This window comes from Stenella coeruleoalba, assembly GCF_951394435.1.
Source record: "Stenella coeruleoalba genome assembly, chromosome: 8".
NCBI lineage: Eukaryota > Metazoa > Chordata > Mammalia > Artiodactyla > Delphinidae > Stenella > Stenella coeruleoalba.
Window position 1 is genome coordinate 99,247,835 of NC_137154.1, and position 18,589 is coordinate 99,266,423.

Below are 18,589 nucleotides of genomic sequence, written 5' to 3' on the forward strand. Positions count from 1 at the left end.
CCTCTTCATATAGATAAGTAGAAAAGTTAGACAAATTCAGATAAGTTTACCTAAAACAAGCAAAGGGGTCGATATACCGACATTCATCAATGGCTCTCTGTTGTCACTCGGTAAAAGCCTCAGTCTTCAGTTGGTACACAAGACCTTCACAATCCAAATCCTGCCTGCTCCTCAGTCTCTCCTCTTGCCTCTGTCCACATACACCTTCCACTCTGATCAACAACTTGCAGTTCCCACGCTTCTCACGATGCTGAGCCTGTGAATATGCTGTCCCCACTGCCCAGGATGCCCTCCTCTGTTCTGCACTGGGCCAACTGCTAGCTCCCCTTCAAAATCTGCCCAGGCACATTTCCTTCAAGAAGCCTTCCCAATCTCCTCTTTCCTTCCCTAACTAGGTGCTGCTATGTCATCCAATACCTACCTCTGAGATAAAACTTATTACACTTAATAATATTAATATAGCCCATGTATTTGTCTTTTCCTCTTAAATAAGTTTCCTAAAGGCTGTGTCATCATAGGCACTAATAAATAAATATTCTTCGGAATACATAGTGAATAGTTGCTCAGGAACATTACATTGTCTGGAGAACACAGAACCAGCCACTAAAATACCCTGTATTGAAAAAGCTTTGTACACAAACATGCCCTTCACAGCAATTGATGAGCAAAAAGTCAAACATGGATGTAAATAATTATGTAAAATTATTAAGCCATAACTGGAACATTAAGCAGTCATTTAAATAACATTTCTAAAGAACTTATAATAGCACTACAAAATGACTATGATAATGGTAAGTGAACAAAAGAGGAAACATTATGTTCGGTATGATCTAACCTATATAAAATGTATTAAAATATTAAACATACAAACTACTACATATAAAATAAGCAACAAGGATATATTGTCTAGCACAGGGAATCACAGCCATTATCTTGTAATAACTTTTAATGGAGTATAATCTGCAAAAATACTGAATCACTATGCTGTACACCTGAAACTAATATTGTGAATCAACCATACTTCAATAAAAAATTAAACATACATGTTAAAAGTGATTCACTTGGGCTTCCCTGGTGGCGCAGTGGTTGGGAGTCCGCCTGCTGATGCAGGAGACATAGGTTCGTGCCCCGGTCCGGCAAGATCCCACATGCCGCGGAGTGGGTGGGCCCGTGAGCCATGGCCACTGAGCCTGCGCGTCCAGAGCCTGTGCTCCGCAGCGGGAGAGGCCACAGCAGTGAGAGGCCCACGTACCGCAAAAAAAAAAAAAAAAAAAAAAAAAAAAAGTGATTCACTTCGTATGGCAGCATTATGAATTTAAAAAAAATCTTCTTTGCACTGTATTTTCTAAATTTTGCATGAAATGTTTTAGAAATTGTAAGGAAATGTTTCTAATGAAATAAAGCCTTCAAGGACAAAATACAGCTGAACAGCAAATAAATCAGGCAGTTAGCAAATAAGGGTTAAAAAAAGAAGAAGAAGAAAAAAAGCAAATCTGTCAATCAGAACTACCTATATTCAGGTTCCAAGGAAAAGTGCCAGTCTATAGTATGAAAGGCAGGATTATGGATATTTTGCAAACTGAAAGTATTCCTGGCAATTTCCAAAAATGAATCTATATGGTTGCCTTGCGTATGTTTGTAAAAGCATACTGGAACCGTGAGTTCCAAAAGGACAGCTTTCAATACGAATGGACAAAAAGGACTCTCGTAATCTTTCTCTCTGTGTTAAAACCATTTTGTCAAGACTCTTGTCACTGTTCTTACAATTCCAGAAATGAAGTACCTGGGTTATCGATTCTAAACCTTTTTTGAACTGATTGTAAGTTACTTATTTTAGCGTTAGTTTTTTCTCCAGTAACTTACTGAACTTAGTGTTTTAACTCTGTACATATTTTCCTTAATTTCCGTATACAATTCTAGAAGTCTAAATTTTGAGTATATACAACGGTAATTATATATCAGTAGAGTACCTTTCAGTTTAACTATCCACCTCATTATTCTAAAGACTATATTCAGTTCTGAGAGGAAAAACCTGTGACCCAGAGGCTCACTCAACTAGTTAGTGGCATTGCTGGGAGAAAAATGAATACTACAAGCCTTCTGCCTTCCAGCCCAGCTCATTTACCAATACTGCATTCTAAAGAACTGTCTATTTATTTGATGATTAGACAGAACTTGGTTATAAAGTTAGAGCTATATACATATAAGTTTAGGTACAGAAACATATTTTTGGTTTCATTAGGCAAATATTTACTCAGTGCCTACTTAGTGCAAGCATGTTATTAAAAGTGCCGGTTAAATCTTCCATCTTCCCTACTAAATCCTAATCTGAGAGCAGAGGACTTTTTTCTATTCACCACTGTAATCCCAGCTCCCAGTAAAAGGACAGCGTAACAGGCCCTCAAGAAACATCTATGCGAGCTGTATAAAGAAAGGAAGTAGAGAAAGCAGCAGTCCCAGCAATGCGTTGGAGTGCATCCTACAGTCCAGAAGGCCAGTCTGTATCAAGTGTGGAAAAGTGGTGCTGAAACGCAGTGGGTGGGGTTCGGAAACGTGTATGAGATTGGCTTCGAGAAGATTTTTGTGCGACTTTAGCTCAACAATAACACGCCTCAGCTAAACACACACACGCGAGTCTCAGAGTCCTTTCCAGCCGCCCTCCTCCTCCTCAGGTTCTCCCCTTCCCCTCCCCTTCCTTTCCCCCTCCCCATTCCCTCCCCTTCCCTCCCCTTCTCTTTCCCCTCCCCTCCATTCCCTTTCCCTCCCCTTCCCCTCCTCTTCTCTTTCCCCTCCCCTCCCATTCCCTTTCCCCTCCCCTCCCATTCCCTTTCCCTCCCCTTCCCCTCCCCTTCTCTTTCCCCTCCCCTCCCATTCCCTTTCCCTCCCCTTCCCCTCCCCTTCTCTTTCCCCTCCCCTCCCATTCCCTTTCCCTCCCCTTCCCCTCCCCTTCTCTTTCCCCTCCCCTCCCATTCCCTTTCCCTCCCCTTCCCCTCCCCTTCTCTTTCCCCTCCCCTCCCCTTTCCCCTCTCCTCCTCCTCCCTTCCTCCCCCTCCCTTCCTCCCCTTCCCTTTCCTTCCCCCTCCCCTCCCCTTCCCCTCCTCCCCTTCCCCTCCCCTCCCATTCCCCTTCCCCTCCCATTCCCCTTCCCTCCCCTCCCATTCCCTTTCCCTCCCCTTCCTCCCCTTTCCCCTCCCCCCTTTCCCCTCCTCTTCTCTTTCTCCTCCCCTTCCCTCCCTCCCCTTCCCGCCCCTTCCCCTTCCCCTCCCCTCCCCTTCCCCTCCCCTTCCCTTTCCCCTTCTCCTCCCCTCTTCCGGAGCCGAGGATCGGCCGAACCGAGACGACCCAACTCCCAGCCCCGGAAGTTACGCGCGGCCGGCGCCGTGATGTAAGTTCCGGTCACGGCTAACTTCCGAGGCAGACGCGGAAGTGCAGGGAGGCACCGGGAACCGGGTTTGGTTGCAGGATTTGCGGCCGAGCCCTGCGCTTCGTGAATGTTCTAGAGAGGTCGATTCCTAGCGGCCGGCTTCCACCAGCCCAGACCAGACGTAGCCGGCGCTAGGGGCCACTCCTCGGCCGAGGAGCTGATGCCGGCCGCTCCCTGGAGCCCCCGTAGCGGGGCCGGACCATGAGCCTGCTGGGCGGCCTGGCCTCCTCGCCGCGGGCCCCGCTGCAGTCCAGCAAGGCCAGGATGAAAAAGCTCCCGAAGAAGAGCCAGAACGAGAAGTACCGGCTCAAGTACCTGCGGCTGCGCAAAGCGGCCAAAGCCACGGTGTTTGTGAGTGTGACCGGCGCTCAGCCCTTCTCAGCCTCGAGCCTCTCCTAACTCGCGAAATCTTTCCCCGAGCTGTACCCCTTCCCAGAGTGACAGTATTAATACAGTGTTAGGTTTTACATTGTACATTACTTCTTGTTAGCCTCATGCCTTGGACAAATTACGTAATTCCTGTAATCGTGTTTCCTCATCTGCAAATGAGAGCTAATAACTGCCTTGCAGACTTAATGAAGATTAAATGAGGAAAGTAAAGCTCTCGGTACCTAGAAGCTGTGCTAATAAGTTTTAGTCATTATCGTTATTACCGCCGAACTCTTGGAAATGCCTTTGAGCCTCCAGAGAAACCTGAGAATGAGGCGCTATTTTTAAAGTAGCAGCACTTAAGGCCCGAGAGATGATTTGCTCGAGGGCGCTATGTCTGAGCCCTGGCTCCAACTCAAACACCTGATTCTAGTTTCTTTAGTACTTCCATTACGCAGCCTGTTTCCCAAGCACCCCGCTTACCCGTAACTGACCCCTTCCACGAACAGGCACACAAAGCTCTCAGTAATCCCCCCTTCTAACCTCTTTTGAGTCTTCCCGATCCTTTATTGTAGCGGCACTGGATTTACTGAATGAATGAAATGGTTTTCCAGCCACAACCAAGTGTTATAATATTCTGGCTTGCTCAAGCTCACCTCAATGCTTGGAAATAGCAGGTGTCTCAAATATCTCCCCACATCTGAATCACCACTACCTTACCTCTTCTTCTACCAAAAGCTAGAACATCCCTCAGCTTTTTTGGAAGCATAAGGAAAGGTTTGGAAATCAGAGGATTCATTCCGAAAACATTTATTTGGCACTTGCCATGTACACTGGAGAGAAGTAAGAAAAACAGAATTAAGAGGATTTAGTATCTAATTATGTTACCTTTCTTTTATTCCCTAAATGTCAAAGGTACCTAAAGCCTGGCACCTATGTTGTTAGGATACTGGTTCCACCAAGTCTATGCAGAAGGTTTTGTGAAGAAAAAGGATATTGTTTTGATCATTCAAAGTTTGAGGTCCCAACTATGGAGCATCCAGATTGGAGCAGTCCCCTCAGGACTCATGCTTGGGAACTAGATTGAATCGTCAGTAAAGAAAGCTGATGCTTGAATACACATAAATAGGTTATGAAATTTAAGAATTTTATAGACTAGACTAGATTTTGTTCCATCTGTATTTTCTCTTTAAGGTTCATACTACATGGGATGCTTTGGGTTAGGTTCGCTTTGTAAGCTCCCCAAGAGTCAAGGCACTTGGGAATGGACCTTCCCCATATTTACAAGGGTTGAGTTTAAGCATCTATGATTTGAGCAGTATGCCCTTGTGTTTGCTAAAGGCTACCCTAATTAAGGTGACCATATGTCTTGGTTTGCCTAGGACAGCCCTACTACTTTGCCATATTGTTCTGGCAAAATCATCAATAGCTCCCCCTTTTCACGCAAAGGTGCACCAGTTTCTATAAATTATCTAATTACTCTGCCCACATTAGAACTTGACCCTACCTTTACTTATAGGTTTGTTTACAGTTTCTCTGCAAGGTAGACTAGCACTTCCTTCTCACCCAGCAACACAGACTTCTTTGGTTTGGAATATAGCTCCTCTTCTCAGCATAATACTTTGATCTTTTATTCATTTTGTGTGACTATATTCAAAATTTTCTTCAAGGAAAATGCTGCTATTTGTGATGAAATTGCTCGTCTTGAGGAAAAATTTCTTAAAGCTAAAGAAGAAAGACGGTGAGCTGGTTCATTTTGTGTTCAGAATTATATTTTTTGGTGATTGATACGGTGTTTCTGCTCCTATGAATTTTCCTCCATCGGGATTTTTGTGCTTTGCACAGCCCACTGGCCACTAATCTGGTACAAAGTCACAACCTATGGTATTGGTTCCTGTTTACCCAGGTCGTGTTGGACCATGATGATGAAACAGCTCTATTCATCTCTCTTGCCACATCTTATAAGTAATTTTATTATAACTGTAGTTATAAAAGCCAAGGAATAAAAGAAACTGCATTTCATTCTACATATATTTATTCCATATGTAGTACTCCGTGAGTACATGTACATGTGCAGTTCATGGTATGTGCCCTTCAGAAGCCTAACACCTTCCAACATCCAGTTAGAAGAGCTCTCCAGATGCAAAAGAGATACGCTATAATCCTTTATCCTTAGCTTCTTGAAGTAGTATTCTCTGGAGCTTCGTTTTTCCCGGGGTCCAATAAGAACCTTATTTTTGTGAATGCAATAATCTTTGTATATAGTTCTGGCTTTTCCCAGTACTTGAATAAAATATGGAATTGTGATAAAACAGAAGCTCATACTTCTGCTCCCTTTCCTTCCTGACCTCAGGTACTTGCTAAAGAAGCTCCTTCAGCTCCAGGCTCTGACTGAAGGGGAAGCACAGGTTGCAGCTCCTTCCCACAGCTCCAGTTTGCCCCTGACTTACGGTGTGGCCAGCTCTGTGGGAACTATCCAGGGAGCTGGGCCGCTTTCTGGGCCTAGCACTGGAGCTGAGGAACCATTTGGAAAGAAATCCAAGAAGGAGAAAAAAGAAAAAGGCAAAGAGAACAACAAACTGGAAGGTACCTTGGGGAGAGGATATCAGTTGCCCCAGTGGCTCAGCGACTAATGACGAAGACCTGGTACTAACTGGTAGACACTCGGCCACAGAGATGACTTAAACTCTCACCTGGTCCTTAAGCAGCCCTGGTAGCCCTTGAAAACCAAGTGTCTTAAAGCCACTTCAGGTGGAGGAATTGCAGTTAGACCTGGTTAAACGTGATGGGAGCAGGCCAAGGCCTCCCCCTTCTCCTACACACCCGACTCTCTGGGTGCCTTCAGTTCAGTCTTTCCTAGAGGCAGGGAAATGGGCTTGGTGGCCTTTTGAGCACACAGATGACCTGGGAAATTGCTGACCTTATAAATGAAGTCAGAGGCCTTAAAAAGTATAAGGCTTTTAGATACTAAGCACTGATACCAAAATTGGTTACTGCCAGGTGGGTGGGTTAGAAGAATACTCAGGGCTTTGGGGAAAAGTCCCATGTGCCCATTCAGGGAGTGTGTAGAACCAGGATTGGCTTATTGCTCTTAGCATCGTGCAGAGTTTTCCCTTCCCCTCAACACTGGGAAGGGCCTAAAGTGGGTGACCCTAGATTTGCGTTTCAGTTCTGAAGAAAACATCCAAGAAAAAGAAAATGGAGACAGGTGCTCGCAAGCTGGTTCAGCCCATTGCCCTGGATCCCTCAGGACGGCCTGTGTTCCCCATCGGACTGGGGGGTCTAACAGTATATAGCCTGGGGGAGGTGAGTGAGACCAGCGATAAAGAGAGAGGAGAATCAGAAATACGGGAGTGGGGTTGAGCCTTCCCTCCCTGTTCCCGTTAGCAGCAGCCCCTTGCTGATCCAGACCAACCCCAGAAAATCTCCAGTCCCTAGGAAACCAGGTCAGTTTTGTCTGCTACACATCCTACGCTCTTTCTCTCTCTGATTTGAGTCACTCTTTGCAGCCCCAAGGTGGTTCTAAAGGCTACCACAGTACCCTGGACTTCTACATTCTCTGGTGACCTCAGTGGCAGGTTGGGGGAATCTTTTTTTATAGATCATCACCGACCGACCTGGCTTCCATGACGAGGGCGCCATCTACCCTGTGGGCTACTGCAGCACTCGGGTGTACGCCAGCATGAAGAGCCCAGACCAGCAGTGTCTGTACACCTGTCAGATCAAGGACGGTGGCACACAGCCTCAGGTACCCACTCTAAGAATAACTGCTGGTTTTCTTCTTTTTTTTTTGAGAACCTTCTCTGTGACACGCACTTAATATATATTATCTATTCAGACACTTTACAAGGTAGATAGTGTGTAAGTTGCAGAAAGTGATTGGCCCTGAGTCACACCTCTCCTAATAAGTGATTTGAGCTGGGATGTGAATCTGCATTTGTGTGAGTGTCCTACTGACACCCATTCCCTTGAACCGTGCTGGTGCTAATGTCAATATGGTGACCACATGAGGCCTGATCAAGCTTCTTGTTTGTAAAGTGCAGGCCTACATTCAGGGAAGATTAGTTTGACATTCTGCCAACTCAGGTGGGACCAAGATGAAGGTAGCAGAGAAACTGCATATTAGTTTCTGACTGCACGTACTCTTGAGGACCTGGGAGACCTGAATCCTAGTCATATTAAGTATCTTTGTTCATCTTTCTCGGTGCTGTGGTTCAAGACAATTCACTTTCCCAGTTTCCTCTGATCATTGGGGGAAAATAGACCATTTTCAGAGTTTCAGGCTTCACTGTCTGATGATGTTACAGATCGCTAGAAAATGGGGTGGAAGGAGATAGAAGCAAGGGAAGGAACCTTTGAGCAGAAGCTGAGGGCCTGCCTGACACATGTGGACAGTATTGCGTCACTCCTATCCTGGTTAGAACGCTGTCGGATGCAGCTGAGAGTTTGGATGACCTTGGCCATGCAGCATTTCTCTTTAGAAAGTGCTCTAACAGACAGTCTCGATATTGTAGCAATAATTATAACAAATCTATATGTTCAAGGAAGATCTAATCAAAATCCTAATAGAATGTAAATGGTAATTGACAAGCTGGTCCTTAATTTCCTCTGAAAGACAAATTGCTAAAATATTTTTTAAAAAAAAGTCTTTGGGGTTTTTTTTGTTTCCTTTATTAAGCCACTAACCCATGCAGACATTATTTTCAGGTACATTGTGAGCTTTAATTTTTTTCCCCTAACATCAAGTGACACATTTAGTATATACTAAATACATATAATACTTGAGTATGTTTCCAGACGATTCTGTTTCATCTATTTGTCTATAAATGCCAGTATGACTTTTAATTGCTTTAGCTTTATAAAATGTTTTATACTATAAATATGTTTAAAAAATATTGAACAATATATTTATAATCCTAGGGTGAGGTGAAAACGTTTTCCTTAGCAAGATGTGAAAAGTAGAAGCCATAATGGAAAGCAGTAACAGATTTGACTATTAAAAATTTAAACACTTCTGAATGACCAAAACCACCATAATCAAAGTTAAAAGTGACAAACAAGAAGAAAATATGTCACAGTGGATTAATATCCAGATAAAGTGCTCTTGTGATCTAAGATAAAAAAGCAGTCAGATAAAACAGGCATTTCACAGAAACAGTGCAGATGGTCGATGAGAGCAGACCTTACTAGTAGTTAGGGAGACGCAAATAAAACAGAAAGATCTTATTTTTTCTCATAGGCAAATATAAGATAGATAATAGCAGATGTTGGCCAGCATGTAGGAAAATAAGTACAAATGGCATTAGTAGGAGGGAAAATTTGTAAAGTTCCTTTTTTTGGAAGGCAGCTGGGCAGTATCAACAATTTTAATGTGTGACTCCTTTGATCCAGAATACTTCTAGATATTCTAGTATGTCTTAGAGAAATGTGCAAATGTGAACAAAAGAATTACGTACAACAATGTAATTGTGGCATTGTTTGCAATAGCAAGAAGTTAAAAGTAGCCTAAATACCCACCAATAGGAAAATGGTTAAAAATTAAGATATATCCACCTTGTGTAATATTATACGGCAGTTAAAAGAATGAAGTAGGGAAAGACCCCAAACCAAAATACTACATTTTGGCCTTTTAATTGCTCTTTGCTCAAATAGAAGATATAGTTTACACACAATATAAAAAATTGGAATTGGCATGATCAATACCAAGTAGAAGAGCAATCCTGAAATATTTAAAGATAATTGTTTACGGTTTTTTCATGAATTAGCTGAGAAATCAGTATAAACCATCACAATGTTAAACTTGCAACATGTCACTGAAGTAACAAAACCATTGACTAAAACTACTCTCAAGATAATTTACTACTGACAAAATTGAAAGAGCTCTAAAATTGACACAGGAAAATTGAATCAAATGAAATAACCACAGAAGAAAACTAACAGCAGTAGAAACTGTACTCAGTAAGGTTCACTTTTGGAGTCTAAAAAAATGATCAATAATGCACATCACTGGGGGGAAAAAGAAAAAAAAATATATATATATATATATATACAGAAAATAAATTAATTCTGTGTGGAATAATTTTATTAAACATTGAAAAACTGGAAACTGCTTAACTGAACTTTATAGAAAACTGGTTAAGGAATTTAAATGACTAAAGAGAAGCTGTTACAGAAATTTTTTTTTTTTTTTGCAAAAAGTCGTGAACTTTATAGAAAACTGGTCAAGGAATTAAGTTGGGTAGATAGCACTTGTTACAATAATGCTTTCTTGGCAGAAATTCCTCAGTATCAGTATAATTTTGATTTAACAGTTTCTTTTTATAAAAAGGATATTTTACAACTCAAAAAGTAAAGTGAAATGGCGATTTGCAGTCAAAACGGCCTATACTCTTCCTAGGCGTTATAAAGTAAATCTAAGATTATGTGGAGAATGATTTCATTTGTTTTTAAAATACCATTTGTATTTATACTTACAAATGTAAGTAAGTGGATAAGAAAGCATCTGGAAAGGTATATAAGAAATAAGTGTTGGCCTCTGGAGAGGAGTCAAGCAAAGAGTATAAAATTAAACAGAAGACTTGCTCTGTTTTCTTGGCTTGGAATTTCTAACAGCCCTCTAGGAAGGGTACCCACCTCCTACCTGGTATACTCAGCTTCAGGTTCCAGAGTGAAGAAAGAGTAATAGCAGTAGTGTGACTCTCTCTACCCCCTTCTCCTTGAAGACTGACCTCATTGCTCCCTTGTATTTCTCAGTTTGAAATTGTTCCTGAAGATGACCCCCAGAATGCCATTGCCAGCTCTTCTGCAGACGCCTGTCATGCAGAACTGCTCGAGACCATAAGTGCTGCTATGTAAGTTGACCAACAGCTTGGAGACAGGCTAAAAAGATCACTTTGGGTACACTGAGGCCTTCTCTCTTGCTTTTAATGAGTAGAGATCCCTTATTTTATAGAAAGCTATCCTGTGTCCTTTGAATGTCTTAGCAGCTACCGTCTCCAGAGTATCCAAGTGAGGAAAGCTTATTCCATGTGTTCATACCCACATTCTCACCTCCCTCTCAGCTCTCAAGCTAAAATTCTCCCTCTCCTGTTTAGGGGGAAACTAATGCCCAACGTGCATCCATCTGGAGCTGACTTTTTTGGGTTTTCTCATCCGGCCATCCACAACCTGATCCAGAGTTGTCCAGGAGCTCGAAAATGCGTCAAGTAAGTGGGGTCAAATCCATTCCCTTGAAAGAAGCCCCAGGGACCAGGTGGGCCAGGGACCTAAACTGGCGGTCACTGCTCTGCTCATTCATCTATTTAATGAGCTGCTTCTGTGCACAAGGCACAGTATTGGTCCTCTGCGGCCCCTGGACGGCGAGCAGGAGCCAGTACCCCACTGTACTGAAGTTCTTATCGTCTGTGTGCACCATGACAGCAAACGGATTGGGAAGTCCTGCAGAGTAAGTGTCACTAAAGAAGCCTGTCTGTGTGCTTTTCATTTTTGGTTAGTTAATATGTTTTTCAGATATATATGGCAGAGACCTAAAGAAAAAAATACCTGGTCCCTTTGAAGGGAAGAATGGGTTGTATGGCCAACAGACAACTCAGTAATGATCCCTTTGGTCCTGCAGTTACCAGTGGGTGAAGTTCGACGTGTGTAAACCTGGAGACAGTCTGCCGCCCCAAGGACAGCTAGAGAATGATGCAGCTACAAGCTTTGAAGCCTTTCAGAGACAGACCTTCCATAAAGATCACAATGATCCCATTCTACAAGGTATCTTTTATTTTTTCCCTTCTGCTTCGAAAATTGGCCATTTTTAGGCAACCCTCCCCTCTTCATCCATCGCTGAGTATCCCATGTCTGGACAGTGAGTGATAGAAGCTTTCCCTGCTCTGGCCATGGGCAGCCCTTGCAGAAGTCACAAGGCGTGGCTGAGATCATGGTGAGGCAGGGCTCACCAAGAAACTAGGGCATCTCATTTTCTAACCTAAATAAGACCTAAGCAGAATACAAGGGAAAGTTTACTGTGGGACTGAAATTTCAGATGTAGTAAAGGGGATCAGGTCATGGCCTTGGTCCTGCCTATGTTCCGTGGATTCCCTCCCACAAATGAGTGGAGTGATCAGGGGATCCGGCATAGGAGTCATATAGGGAGAGCTCTGGACTAGAAATAAGAAGATAGTATTAACTTCTCTGTCTCTGCCTACTGTGCTGTGTAACCCTAGGCAAGTCACTTGATCTATTTCAGCCAGTTTTGTTCTTTTTTAATATTTTATTGAAGTATAGCTGATTAACAATGTTGTGTTAATTTCTGCTGTACAGCAGTGATTCAGTTATACACGTATATATTTTTTCATATTCTTTTCCATTATGTTTTATCACAGGATATTGAATATAGTTCCGTGCTATACAGTAGGACCTTGTTGTTCATCCATCCTGTATATACTAGTTTGCATCTGCTAGTCCCAAACTCCCAATCCTTCCCTCCCCCTTGACAACCACAGGTCTTTTCTCTATGTCCGTGAGTCTTTGTTTCATAGATATGTTCATTTGTGTCATATTTTATATTCCACATATAAGTGATATCACACGGTATTTGTCTCTTTCTTACTTCGCTTAGTGTGATCATCTCTGTCCATCCATGTTGCTGCACATGGCGTTATTTCGTTCGTTTTTATGGCTGATATTCCTGTGTGTGTGTGTGTATGTGTGTATGCCACATCTTCTTTATTAATTCGTCTGTCCATGGCTTGGCTTTTGCAAATAGTGCTGCTGTGAACATAGGGGTGCATGTATCTTTTCGGGTTATAGTTTTGTCTGGGTAAATGCCCAGGAGTGGGATTGCTGGGTCATATGATAATTCTATTTTTAGTTTTTTAAGGAACCTCCATACTGTTCTATATAGTGGCTATATCAATTTACATTCCCCCAACAGTGCAAGAAGGTTCCCTTTTTTCCATATCCTCTCCATTATTTATTGTTTGTATATTTTTTGATGATCCATTCTGACTGGTGTGAAGTGATACCTCATTGTAGTTTCAATTTGAATTTCTCTAATGATTAGTGATGTTGAGCATCTTTTCATGTGCCTCTTGGCCATCTGTATGTCTTCTTTGGAGAAATGTCTATTTAGGTCTTTGGCCCATTTTTTGATTGGGTTGTTTTTTTTGTTTTTGAGTTGTATGAGCTGTTTGTATATTTTGGAACCTAAGCCCTTGTCAGTCGCATCATTTGCAAATATTTTCTCCCAGTCCGTAGGTTGTCTTTTCATTTTGTTTATGGTTTCCTTTGCTGTGCAAAAACTTATGTTTGATTAGGTCCCATTTGTTTATTTTTGCTTTCATTTCTATTGCCTTGGGAGACTGACCTAAGAAAACATTGGTATGATTTATGTCCGGGAATGTTTTGCCTATGTTCTCTTCTAGGAGTTTTATGGTGTCATGTCTTATAATAAGTCTTAAAGGCATTTTGAGTTTATTTTTGTATGTGGTGTGAGGGTGTGTTGTAACTTCACTGATTTACATATGGCTGTCCAATTTTTCCAGTACCACTTGCTGTATTTCAGCCACAGTTTTCTTCATTGTAAAAGTAAGTATCTGTCCTGTCTTACCAAACAAGGGCAGAACTGGGCTGACAGATGCAAAAGAGTTGAAAGAATTAAAAGGACACGTATGTGTCTGGTCAAGCCAGTCTCCTGAGATTCCCAGGCAGCAGTGGAACTTGAGGAATTTTTTTTTCTCCAGGATCCTTGGACCTCCCAGAGCTTCAGCCTACAGCCTTTGTGTCTTCTTATCAACGCATGTTCCTGACACATGAACCCTTGGTAGATACTCACCTACAGCACTTGAAGTCTCCGTCGCAGTGTAGCCCAACTCAGTCTTCAGATTGAACAGGAAGGGATCAATGACCACATCATTTTCATCAGGATGGATTTTTTATCTTAAACTAAAACTTAAGACTATATGGAAGAAGGCAGCGACTCAAGTGAAGAAGATAGTAAATTAACACATTTTGTCGCGGAGGTTCCCATGGTGACAGCTTTCCTGGGAAAAACTTCAGCTGCTTTATTTTTAGTAATAAATTTTTCTTGACAGTTCTGCTTATTTTCATCTTGTTGTAATCAGGATATAATCTTTTGGCTTAGCTCTGCCTGAGGTAAACTTAAGTCCTTTGTAAACCAGAGGGAGAGATGGCTGCTGACTCATGAGGAAGGTAGTAAGATTCTGACAACCTTGCACCCTTGATTCTGATCTAGGTCAGTGAATATTAAGTCGCAGCCCCTACAACCAGCTGCTGCTTTGTTTTCATGTCAGCGTCACCACAGTGAAATCCTGCTTATCCCCAAGCTGCAAGGTCCAGTCCCAGGCCCACTGTTCATCTTTTTCACATTTCACAAGGGGATCAAAAAATCCTCTCTAACCCTTCCTACATTCCCTTTGTGGCTCCTTATTGGAGAATGTGCTTTTAGCTAAACCACATGATAACACACATTTAGACAGAACGTGATTGGTTCCCATCCTCCGTAACAGACTCACCCCAACAGTTCGTTAGTCGTGTACTGATGTAATTCCGCATTCTGTATAACTGAATTTTTTGGACTCTGCTTACAGCATTAAGGTAGAGGTATACCACAACACCTTATCCCAGCCAGGACAACTCCACGGTGCGTTGTGGGATGCTTCGCTGCCCACCCAGCCCGGCCTGGAATGGGAAGGAACAAAAGGACCCCGGAAGTAGAAGAATGGGGAAGGCGGTGAGAACTGGATTGTCACTGTGCTACCGTCCATAGCTGCTAACGGGGGAGGAAACAAATGGGCCTAGCATCTTACAGGACTATATCTGGATGGCAGAGGGAGGGATCTGATGCAGCATTTAGAGCACATCACACTGGCCACTGCAAAGTATCAGAAACTAAAGTAACTAACACTAATTTTATGATTCTTATTTATAGTCTTACAAGTTTGTATAGCTTTTACAGTGCAAAAACAATAGTAAAATTTGGATAATAGCAAATCAGGGATAGAAAGGAGATTACTCAAAACTGTTAATGTTTTTCTTTTTTCTTTTTTCTCTGCATAAGGTGCCTGGAGCCATTTGCATTTACACAGAAATGGTATATGCTGCTTTTATCACATAACCAATATCTTTCCATTCTGTTACAGCCTGAGTTAATCACAGATTCAAAGTGAGCATCATTCTAAGAAGGACATTAAAAAAAATTTATGTAAGTTAGTGCACGGTTTTCCTTTAATTAAAGTATTCATTTTGTAGCTTTCCTAGAACAGTGTTTTTCAAACTACAAATTTCAACACACTAGTTGTTCTTAAACTTAGGCAATCAAGACCCACATCTTTTAAAATTAAATTAGAAGACAATTAGAACATATTGGAATGCATCGCATGTCAAAGGTTGAAACTGGTTTCAACTATAGTGTGTATATAGGCGTTTATACACCATTCACACAATACACATGGGGACACATGGAATGATGTAAAGTGTTTTTACTATGGATCATCATTTTAAGTAACTTGAAAAACACTGCCCTAGCTGGCATACTTAAAAAATCTTTTCATCTACTGGATTGTTGAAAATAGTTTGACAACATCCAATGTCAGTGAAAATGAGGGAGAAAATGGGACTGTGCCTTGGTGGAAATGTAAACTGTTGAACCCTTTGGGAGGGTTAAGCTGTAGGTGTCAAAATGTTAAACATATTTATCCTTAAACCCATTATTCCATATTCAGGACCCTAAGGAATTAAGTGCGGGATGGTGTTTGCACGTAACAGTTATCACAGTATTTGTTTAAAACCCTCTATGTCCACTGATGGCAAATTGGTTAAAGAAAATATAGAGCTCCCACAAACTGAAACAAACTAAATCTGTTTTCACTTTACATAGGAAAATTATTTCTCTAGAATAAGTCAGAAACGCAGATTACAAAATAATATACCGCGTAGTAGTATGTAAAATGTGACCTAAACAAATCAGGTGATGTTCACCAAGATATTAAGTGTCTCCAAATGATGAATTTTGTGGTGATTTTTACTTACGTATACTTTTCTTTAGCATCCAAGTCTTCTTAGTGATTATGAATTCGATTTTTGCAAATAGTAAAAAGTTATTTTCATTTGGGAAAGAAACTGAATTCCCACAGAATGTTTTAAATTATTCAACCATTAAAAATAAACTTTCATATGACTTTTCATTAAGATATCCACCACCTAAACCTAACATTTTACACTGTGTGCCCTAGCTTACTGGGGGTGAAGGGAACCTGGGCCTGGAGCGCTTAACTGTTTCTAGCTTCTTCCAAGTTAGAACCGCTGCCACGCGACGTGCGTGAGTGCTGCGGTGAGGAGGAGTGGACAGTACATTCGCTTTTCCGCAGGAGTCTGTTACTGGGTCCGTGGTTCCTGTTAGGCCAGATGAATAAGAGGCCAAGGTTTGGGTGTTAGGAGCCAGCTGTGCACTGGGAAGTCCTTGAAGGAGCAGAGTTCCTTGCAAGCTGCGTAGCTGTTTCGCTTTTTACTAAGATCCTGGCACTGACGATGCATTCCTGCTCTTCAGTTACACCAGGACCCCTTGGGGGACAGGTATGGAGAGAGTGATGCTTATGCTTTCGTTCTCATTTTTCACATTAAGGGAATGGAAACTACCCACAGATTAGTCTCACTCCTTTCTCAGGTTCAGGGGACAATTTGCAAGCCCGTTCATAACCCAGTTTTGACTAGAGAGGAATGTGTACACGTGACTAATGATTATACTTTTATTTCCAGCTTCTTAGAGATTACAGACAATTGTCAAGTGCCTTTAACTGTTCTTAATCAACCAATAAACAGCATTATGATTCTTAATAGTATACACAAAAGCCCTCTTTCACATTTGCCCCATCTAGATTACTTTTCTAAATGCTTATCCTGTAGCTTTACTTTCAGCCTCACGTTGTTCCTCCATCTGGATTGTCCTTTTCATAGTTAAACCTCTTACCTTTAAAGAGCCTGATATCTCTGTTTGCTTCTCAATGACCTCTGCGGTCACATGGGCTCCCCATGGGCTGCTCCAGCTCGCCTTTCTCTTCCCTCCTTGAGGCCGTCCCTTAGCGCCTCCCAAAATGCCTGCACGTGATTCTGGTTTCTTTCTGTTAAATATTCACATTATCATTATTTAGACTAAAGGAATAGAATTGTTTTCAGCTTGGAACAAAATAGGGCTGAAATCAGTTCTCTGAAAGATTGTTGTGTAGTGGAAGAAACATTTCAGTTCCACCTGAGGAAAAACTGTTGGGAAGTGTAGAAGGGAAACTTTATACAGAAATTTGATAACCACCTCTCATATTTTATAGAAAAAAACATAAATGCTAGCCAGCCTGCAGGGCCTTAAAATCTCTTCCGACCCCGAGTTGCCACAGTCTGGAGGTAAGGGGACAAAAGTGTTAGACATTTCACTCCCAGTAATAAGGGAAGCGAATGACATTGAGATTCAAGTTGTTTGTAGTTTGGAATTATTCTAATACAGATACCTGGCCCAACTGGAGGACAAAAGACAAGCGTTTCATTTGCCTACCAGCTCTGGCATCTCAGAATATGGAAACAGCCATGTGCTAGCCGGGCGCTGTCAATGAGGCAGTTCTATTCATTTCCATTAAAAAGCAACAGCTGTCATTTAAACTCCTAAATGCCCAAATCTAAAGGATCCACACTTACGTCTAAGATGTGATCATACTGCAACGGAATCATTTAGCAACCTTGCTGCGATACCCAGGAATCTGGTTTGTAATGAAAGCAGTGAAGGGAGGAGCTGGCAGGGCACTGGTGGGGTGGTACAGGGGACACTGCTTATATTCACAAGGCCATGTGGTCCACGCATAGCGAACAGCAACCAGGCTGTTGTGACAAGACTTGACATTCAGGGCCAGCGTCTGGGCGGAGAAAGTGTCCATGGGAGCTGGAAGCCACTTGCACTGATGGTCACTGCAACAGGAGATCTAACAGGAGAGTCATAAACAGGAACAGTTAGGTCAGGAGGATATGCCAAGAGGCGGGACTGCTCTTCAGACAGACTGAAAGAGGAGAAGCGGCCACTCGCAGCCACAGACACATTTCCTACAGTGACCAGAACAAACCTGAGTCCAGGCTGGGTCTGGTCAGCACAGCCACAGATCCATAGTAAAAGTTCACGTGCTAAAATAAATAGCTTAAATCCATGAGTAAAACATTAAATGACTGAGGGAGACAAGGCAGCGTAGTCATGAACCATTCAGGGAAGGCTCCCCTGAACAACCTTCCTGTGATCCTCCGGCCAAACAGCAAAGCAGGCAGGAATTTGGGTGAAGCGAGGCACTGCTGTGCTGCTCTCTGGCTCCCAAAGGAGCTGGGGAATGAAGAAGGGGCACAAAGGAACTTTGGATGGTAAGCTGTTCTCAAGTCAGAAAACAATCTATCTGGTGAAGGGAGCATAAAATACCCAGTTCCCAAGGTTCAGTTCTGTCCTGGTCCCAGCTAAGATTCCAGGTCCAGACAATGGGCAGGCTGCCAGCTGTTGACTAGAGAGGAGAACTCAGAACACAGAGGCTCCTTGGAGCTAGGATTCACCTAAAACCCAGCATGCAAAGAAGCTAGGTGGAGTAGGTGCTGAGGAAGCACCTGAGGCAGGTGGGTGCTCTGGTTAGGATTCCAGAGGAGGAACAGTCCTAGATGAACGCCTGTGTACAGTTTGTCTTCTACATTCTTTCATCCCCCCTCCAATGCCCTGTTTTCACTCACCGCCCGCCACAGCCTAACGACTTCGGGGCTCCCAAAGACACTCATATA

The 18,589-nt window shown here is 42.5% G+C and overlaps 2 protein-coding genes across 4 annotated transcripts in view; one reads left to right on the forward strand and one right to left on the reverse strand.

Moving 5' to 3' along the window:
* The first annotated feature begins 3,332 nt into the window (after positions 1-3,332).
* TBRG1 (transforming growth factor beta regulator 1) lies at positions 3,333-13,673 on the forward strand. Its single transcript, XM_079930197.1, has 9 exons — positions 3,333-3,775; positions 5,464-5,534; positions 6,147-6,379; positions 6,963-7,099; positions 7,395-7,541; positions 10,547-10,644; positions 10,888-10,998; positions 11,409-11,551; positions 13,522-13,673. The coding sequence occupies exons 1-9, from the start codon at positions 3,626-3,628 to the stop codon at positions 13,665-13,667; spliced, it is 1,236 nt and encodes a 411-aa protein (XP_079786323.1). The 5' UTR covers positions 3,333-3,625; the 3' UTR covers positions 13,668-13,673.
* Positions 13,674-17,507: 3,834 nt separating this feature from the next.
* Positions 17,508-18,589, reverse strand: part of SIAE (sialic acid acetylesterase) — a 34,222-nt gene continuing 33,140 nt past the window's right edge. For all 3 annotated transcript variants that reach the window (XM_079930195.1, XM_079930194.1, XM_079930196.1), the window contains one exon: positions 17,508-17,763. In XM_079930195.1, the coding sequence (XP_079786321.1) occupies positions 17,512-17,763 (252 nt within the window). In that variant the 3' untranslated portion in view covers positions 17,508-17,511. The remainder of the gene's footprint in view (positions 17,764-18,589) is intronic.

Coding starts and splice junctions, on each gene's coding strand:
- TBRG1 (XM_079930197.1), top strand. CDS start 3,626: ATGAGCCTGCTGGGCGGCCTGGCCTCCTCGCCGCGGGCCCCGCTGCAG. Junction 10,645..10,887: donor GAGACCATAAGTGCTGCTAT/GTAAGTTGACCA, acceptor TCTCCTGTTTAG/GGGGAAACTAATGCCCAACG. Junction 10,999..11,408: donor GGAGCTCGAAAATGCGTCAA/GTAAGTGGGGTC, acceptor TTGGTCCTGCAG/TTACCAGTGGGTGAAGTTCG.